The 7611-nt window shown below is 38.4% G+C and overlaps 1 protein-coding gene across 1 annotated transcript; it reads right to left on the reverse strand.

Annotated features, from left to right (window-relative positions):
- Window positions 1-15: 15 nt before the first annotated feature.
- On the reverse strand, window positions 16-3499 carry LOC131534426 (uncharacterized). The gene is made up of 5 exons (XM_058767291.1): window positions 2392-3499; window positions 780-992; window positions 491-585; window positions 299-349; window positions 16-201 (listed from the first exon to the last, which is right to left on the reverse strand). The coding sequence occupies exons 1-5, from the start codon at window positions 2597-2599 to the stop codon at window positions 16-18; spliced, it is 753 nt and encodes a 250-aa protein (XP_058623274.1). The 5' UTR covers window positions 2600-3499.
- Window positions 3500-7611: the final 4112 nt, after the last annotated feature.

Consider the following 7611-nt stretch of genomic DNA (forward strand, 5'->3'; position numbering starts at 1 on the left):
GCAGCGACGGTTCAGTCAGTCCTGACGAATCATTGATGAACTCTCGCAAGGACACGCACGGTTGAGGGAACTCCAGAACGGCGAGAAGATCAGCGGCTGATCGAACCACTCGTACATTTCTATGATGTAGGGGCACACTGGAGGACGTCTCAACATCAGCATCAGCCCCACTTCTGTAGCCAGAGGCCTGGAGCAACCAGGCTAGAGAACGAGACAAGACGACGAAGGTTAGATAGCTGTGGATTCAGGTTTCGCAGAGCAGCGGTAAACATGTATTCTTTACTCTTTGCCAACTCACAATTTGAAGAGAACAGCGGTTGTTCCGTTTCTTCATTCTTTTGATGGCAACCTGCAAAGAGAGAAAAAAAAATATATATATACTATTAATTTCTCTTACATTTTCCAATCTGTCATTTATTTTAAACACGTTTAGATCAAGTGGACATGGATCTCTACATAAGGAGCAAAATGTTCAGTAAAAGCGTGTTACCTCTTGGCTGTCAGATTTTCGGATTGCCTTGAACACCTTGCCGTAGCTTCCCGTTCCTATCAAATCTTGCATTGTGTATAACTGGTACAAAGATTCTGAAAAACACAAGAGGTTGCAGAATAGGTTTAGTTATCTTATATTAAATTGCATGTCTGATATTATAGAACTGCTGTCTGTGACAAATATGTTTATTTATATTTGTTAAACAAGCAAACTATCCATGGTTAAGGTTTACATTTGTTTTAAAGTAGGTGATATTGGAATTAAAAAGTGAAATAAGGGTGCTCACTGGTAGCTGGCCTCCAGTCGGCGAGATCTGGGACAGACGCTGGATCGGTGTCAGGCACGTTCTGGAGCTCAGAGGGACCCGGGACAGACCGCTGTGGAGCACCAGACTCCTCTCTTGTCCGTCTGCAGTGGAGGAACGGCTTCTTTACAGCCTTCCACGCTCTCTTGAAGAACGCATGGATTCTGCTCCTCCTGTTGCCTCGTGTAGGAATTTCTTAATTGAAGAAAAACAACAAGGAAAAATATTAGAAACATGTCCGACCACAGATTAAACATCAGTGATTATTAAAGATGTCTGTGTAGCGCATGTTTACTTAGGAAAACAATGGAAAAGTAGTGCAGCCGATTTCAAAAACACTTTCTGTGTGAACGACCCCTTACCAATTTTAAAATTCATCTTAACCTACTTTAAGTATTATTCATTCAGTCATTTTTCACCATGTCATGTATCACTGCAATAGCTCTAGAAGTAATCTATAACAATTTCAACTAAAATGAATGTTTCAAGGTTTGTTGAAAGGTTTTTTTTGTAGTGTGTTTTAGGACATATTCCATTAGGATTTATTAGTTTTAACAAGCCACCAATAGAAGGCAACCAATTACCAGCAGAGACCCACAGGCACCATTAAAGTTTCCAGTAAAACCAACACAAGTCCCATTATATCAAGTAAAAACATTACTAATTTTGTAATGGTGTTTTGTTTTGTTTTGTTTTTCAGCAGGGGTTTTATTATTATTATTATTATTATTATTATTATTATTTGATATAGCCTATCCCCAAAATAAATCATGAAATATCTCGATTCTCAAATGTGTGTAAGTAAATGCATTTTGCACCTTTATAGATTATATTAGTTGAACTATAATGGGCGATGGGCAATAATCTATTAACTACATAAAAGCCCGTCTTTTTACTTAAGTACCAGATATGCGTGTCATACCATAAAATACTTTTAATACGACTGACTTAATGTGAATTTAATAAAAACATTGTAAGTTACTAATTAGCCTATAACACTTGCATTGTACAAAAAGAGAGCAAAGAACGTTTACATTATCAAGTCCATTGAGTTCAAGCACTCTCAAAACTGCCATAATAATCTCTAAATCTGTAGTGTTTACACTGTGAAATTAATATCTTACTTAAATTCATACATCTTCACTTGTTTCTGATGAGAGAATAAGTCAGACAATTCAATAAGCGAGCGCGCGCGGTGACGAGACAGCGAACGCTTCTGATTGGTCCTTGCATTCATAAGCTCAACAGAATCGTATGTGATTGGTTGTAATGCACAGTGCTTTAAAACCTTGTCTCTGGCTCTGTGCCAGCCAGCGAACGCAGATTTGAATTGAGCAGCCGGTGATGTTTTTCTTTTTAATATATATAGTTTACAGGACAAACTGCGCATTTTACCCAAAATTATTTGCTGTGATATGATCCCAAATTTAGGGGGTCCAAGCTTATTGTTTTGCCCCTTACAACTGCAAAAACTAATGCAAATTTTTTGACTACAATATTTGTCACTAAAAATATTATGCAAGTATTTCCCGACTATAAAATGTGTCTTATTTTATAATGAGATGAAAGGGTTTGTTTTTTACAGTGATCTGACCTGTTGGGCTTTTCTCAGCAGAAGGCTGTGCACTCACTGCTTCTGCTTCTGCTTCTGCTGCTGAAGCCCTCTGCTGTGAGTCAGCTGGCAGTGAATCGATACTCAGCTCTTGGTCGATCCAGAGACAGAAGCCGCTGCAGAAGCTGATGTTCTCCAGCCACGCAGCCGCTTCTGTCTCATTACACACGGACTCAGATGCTGAGCACATCGCGATGCTGAGACTGAGACTGAGAGAGGACAAACTCTGTGTAGACTTTAGTCTGTCTGTACACTGTGTGTTTCTGTCTTTCGTATGTAGATTTTCTATCTGCAAACTCTTGACAAACGCTCAGCTTAAACACAAGTTAACTGTGTGAAGGCAGTCTGCGAGCGCGCGCTTACAAGGGACAGCCGAGTGACGTCATCGCGATGCACGAACGTTCCAAAATGGAACTCAACAGAGCGCGAGTCACGAGCGCATTTTTTAAAAACCAGAGTTTGTTTTCTAACAAGGTAACAATCTTGCAGTTTAAACGTACTAAACATATGCTTATTTATTTAAAGTCAGGATGTAAGAGATTCATCGGCCGTCATAACGTTAACACAGGAAAATGTGTAACAGTGCAGAAACAAACGGGTAAATTTTGTGTTGTGTGTGCTTCTTAGAATATTTTTTAAAATAAAACCAAATAATCCACACATACAATGAATTCAGATGGGATTTGTGTGTATAACGACTAGCAGTGACATCGTGCAGAATCTCAATCGATGTTTTAATCGGTTAAAGTTAATGGAGAACAGCTCGTGTTTTTCCGTGGATGCTCGGCCATTTCCGCGAGCCGCCTGTGTGACGTCACAGCGCAGTAAAAAGCGTCGCGCGAGTGAAGATATAGAGACCTAAACTTCAGCAGACACTCAGTGAGTCCACATTTATAACATGCTCAGCCCTGATGTCTGATGTAGTGTTTGATTGAACCTTTGCTGCCTCATTTTGAAAAGAGCTCTCAGCATTTCAGGAATTGATTTGTATTTCACTCAGGGCTGTCACTAATGATTATTTTGGTAGTCGTTGATTATTCTGATGATTCATTTTCATTTTTCTTTATTTTTTTGTGGTAATACAAATAGACCTAAGCAAACAGTAGACTATAAAATGACTTAAAATACATATAAAATATTAATGAGGCAATAACTGGTTCAAATACAATATCAAAAGCAAGTAATCATATGGTTTTATTGAACAAACCAGTTCAAATGTATGTACATTATAACAAATGACTGCAAATGTCCACTTAATCATTTAACATTTGGCCATTTCTTTATGATGGAAATGCTACAGTCACCGTCATTTCTTGAACAAGAACATGTGGACATGGAAATGAAAGTTCAAACCCTCGCTCTGAGTTTGCATGTTTTGAAGTCGCTGTGAGCAGTTAGCACATTCAGAAAGATAATGGTGTATTGTCCTGTGTTGGCGCAGGTTTATAAATGATTTATCTTATAAATATGATGGTGGACACTTTTCCCAGATGAACGTTATAAGCAGTTCAGACTCACAGCATATTCAGAGATGGAGTTTGAGACGGTCCAACCGCGCATGTAAATGAGAAGTTTGTGTGGAGCAGCGTTTACTCTGAAGATGCACATAACCTACACGCATATTAAACCCTCAGCGCATATATTTATTTAATTGAATAGCACTATGCTTTATGACTTTTAAATGGTTTTAGTATTTCTTGCGGCCAAGTAGTTGAATTTAATCAAGGATTCGTGACAGCCCTAATTTCATCTGTAGATTACACATCATCTTTCTTTATTTTAGAAAAACCTGCCAAAAGGAGGAGGGGGAAAGAGGTGTGTGGAAGGCTGTTTACACCGCAGCCGGAGCCAGACGATTCGAAGCTGACGCCGGGTCTGTGTCCTCACCTGCTAGTAATTTGCCTGCTCAGCCAGGGTTTTAACCAACATTATACATATGATCTTTCACCTATTTTTCAGTGTGTTTTTTTGCTGGATTTAATGCTGGAAACGAAGACCATATTTTACTTAGATTTTGGCGGGAAAATCCTTAAAATCATACAATTTTAATTCAAATCTAACTCTTTACTTATGATCTGCAATATCCTCTCAGATTCCGAACACATCAACCCCTCCTGACGTCATCTTTCCAGATTGGGATAGGTATGTTATAAAACAAAATCCCTCAGTCTACAGTGAACATTATTTTATGTATATATTTTTTTATAACTGGCTCGGGAGTGATGCTCTGATATTTTGCACTAGATTTGCACATTATGCACTTTACATTAATGTTATTGGTTAACTGTTGGCAAATTAAAACGGTTAAAAACTGACAAACTGACTGCAAGGGCAGCTGGAACATTTTTGGTTCCAAGGGCACTAAAATGTGCTGTCTGGTAAAGTAATGCAACCAGATGGTTGCACAAACTTCTTCCAGCAGCACACGAGCATGTATATGCTGCCATTTGAGGTGGAGTGTTGCCTTCAAGTGTAATCTGAAGAAAGCGATAGAAAGACATCTTCACATCTTTATTTAACCATTGTGCACTGTTCAGTTAGGATGCCGTTTTTTATTAAAATATGATTTTATAACAATCATGAATTGCAATATCACTCACTTTAATGTTAATTGTAATAATTGTTTAATGTAAAATAAAAATAAAAATAGATATTAAAGGTTTATATGAAATAAATGTTTTTATACAAAATAAATATGTAGAGTTAACTTTAAAGAATATCTACATTTCTTGGTTTCATTCATGGTGATATGAAAAATGTGCCATAGTTTAGTGGAAGATTTCTGCCATCTAAAATAACGTGGAAGACACTAGATGAGCATCCTGAGTGATTTTATTACACTAATATTCAATCAGACATTCCAATTTGTGAAAAAAAAAAATATATTTTCTATTTAGATTTATTTCCATGAAGCTAAGCTGAATTTTCAGCATCATTACTCAAGTCTTCAGTATCACATATGGTCATGCAGAAGTAATTCTAATATGATTATTTGCTGCTCAGCTCTGAAAATAGCCTTTATGTACTTTAAGCACTGCACCCTCCTGGTTGAAGTAGGCACAGTACGTCTCCCGGAGTTGGATTGCTCTACGGGTGGCATTGTTGGAGCCCATTCTTGGTGTATTTGTCAGGGCCTCAGGAGCTGAAGATGGCTCAATGGCGGGTTCAGCTCTGCATGTGCATCTTCTCCCCCTTTCCAGTGTTTTCAAGCGCAGGAAGTTGTGCAACACGCATGTGGCCTACACACACACCTCTGCAACCTCTGGATTTGTTGCAATGACAGGCTGATACATCCGCCATGGTGCAGAAAAGATGCCAAAGGTGCACTCAACTAACCAACCTAGACCAGCTGAGGCGATAATTGAACACCCTTCTTTCTGGTGGGATGTGATGTCCAGGGTATGGCTGCAAGAGGTTTGTCATCAGCGGGGAACCCTCATCCCTCACAAACACACAGGGCAGAGGCCCCCGCTGCTCTGCTTCTGAGACCCTCTCCAAACGCTGAATTCCGGAGTGTCCCACTGTCACTGGTCCTGCCATAGCCCCATCATACACAACCCTAAACAGATAGTTGGCATCAACAACAGCCAGGAGCACCACTGTGTATGTGGATTTGTAATTAAAGAATAGGGACCCAGAACTCGCTGGTGCTTGTAAGACCACATGTTTCCCATCAATGGCACCAAGACAATTGGGAAAATTCCAGCCCACATGGAACTGGTCAGCAATGGCCCTCCAGTCCTCCATTTTGGGAACTGGCATAGTTTGGCACTGCCCACTTCCCTCACAATGCCTGAGACAGTAGAGTGCCCAACACGATAACTGAAGGCAATTTGTGGCCCATCTTTCTGAGCAACTCTTCGAAGGTGTTTTTTGGAACCTAAAAAAAAATTAAAAATTCAGTAGTGGTTTTATACCTTGGTTTTATCTTCACTAGTATTTTCTATTTTAAATAAGTTAGTCACTACATTATTATTTGCCTTATCTGGCTTCATAAATGAAAGTCCAATTTGATTATTGTTATAAATCAGGCAAATTAAAGACGGATGCTAGGCTGTATTTTAAAAGCTATCCTTTTAATGCCTTTATTAAGAAATGAGTGACTCTGACTTGCTGCATGATGTAACTTTATTTGATCTTAACCCAAATACTGAGAAGGTGTCTGAGTCAGCTAAAACATACACTTCTCTGTGCTGTGGCTCTTAAAAGAGCATTTGTAGTGTATTTAGCTGATGTTGACACACTAGCAAAAAAGAGAAGAAAATTTGCTCATTGTTATCAATGATTACTCTCTAAACAGTATGTAGTGAAGATAGCAAATCACAGATGCAGGATTTAAAATGATCTAAATCCAAATACTCAGAATGTGTCTGATAATTAGTCAGAACTTACACTTACAAAGCTAAAGACGATTGGTGCTGTGACTCTTAAAAGAGCGTTTGTGGTGTATTTAGCAGCTGTTGACACAAAAACAGAGAGGAGAAGACAAAAAAGCATCAATGAATATGAGTCAGATATTGCATATGTCTGTGCAAATTAAAATGTATTGATTTTTCATGAACGATTATCAACTAATCAGTATGCTATGAACATGGCAAAACAAAGATGCAGGGTGACTGCAGGACTGATAACTTACAACAATAAGATGACAACACTAAAAAAAGTGGGAAAAGAATAATTGTTTTCATGGTATAAGAGAAAAATGAAGAGAAAAATACTATTAGTAGTAGTATTATCATCATCACCAGAATAGTACACGAGCACCACCTGATTTTTGTAACTGTGTGTATGTTTATGCACTGGTCGCACATGCGCAATGAGTTTGTTTTGCACTAATCAGTTGTTCCACAAGGTGGCATCACTGGCTCGGGCCACTGTTTAACAGTAGAAAACGAAACTAAAGAGACAGAACAATAAAAACAAAATAGCAGAGACTGCAACAACAACAGATGCTCACATTGACAACTGCTTGTATGAGAGGGTTATGAAATAGCAGCAATTTTATTAGTCATAACTTCATGCTATCAAATGGAGTATACTTTGAAAGGCTGCGCGTTCGACTTTATGCATATGCTAGTGTACACGTAAAAAACTTACAGTATCTCACAGAAGTGAGTACATCTCACATTTTTGTAAATATTTTTTTATATCTTTTCATGTGACATCACTGAAGAAATGACACTTTGCTACAATGTAAAGTAG

This window comes from Onychostoma macrolepis, chromosome 03 (genome assembly GCF_012432095.1).
Source record: "Onychostoma macrolepis isolate SWU-2019 chromosome 03, ASM1243209v1, whole genome shotgun sequence".
Classification (NCBI taxonomy): domain Eukaryota; kingdom Metazoa; phylum Chordata; class Actinopteri; order Cypriniformes; family Cyprinidae; genus Onychostoma; species Onychostoma macrolepis.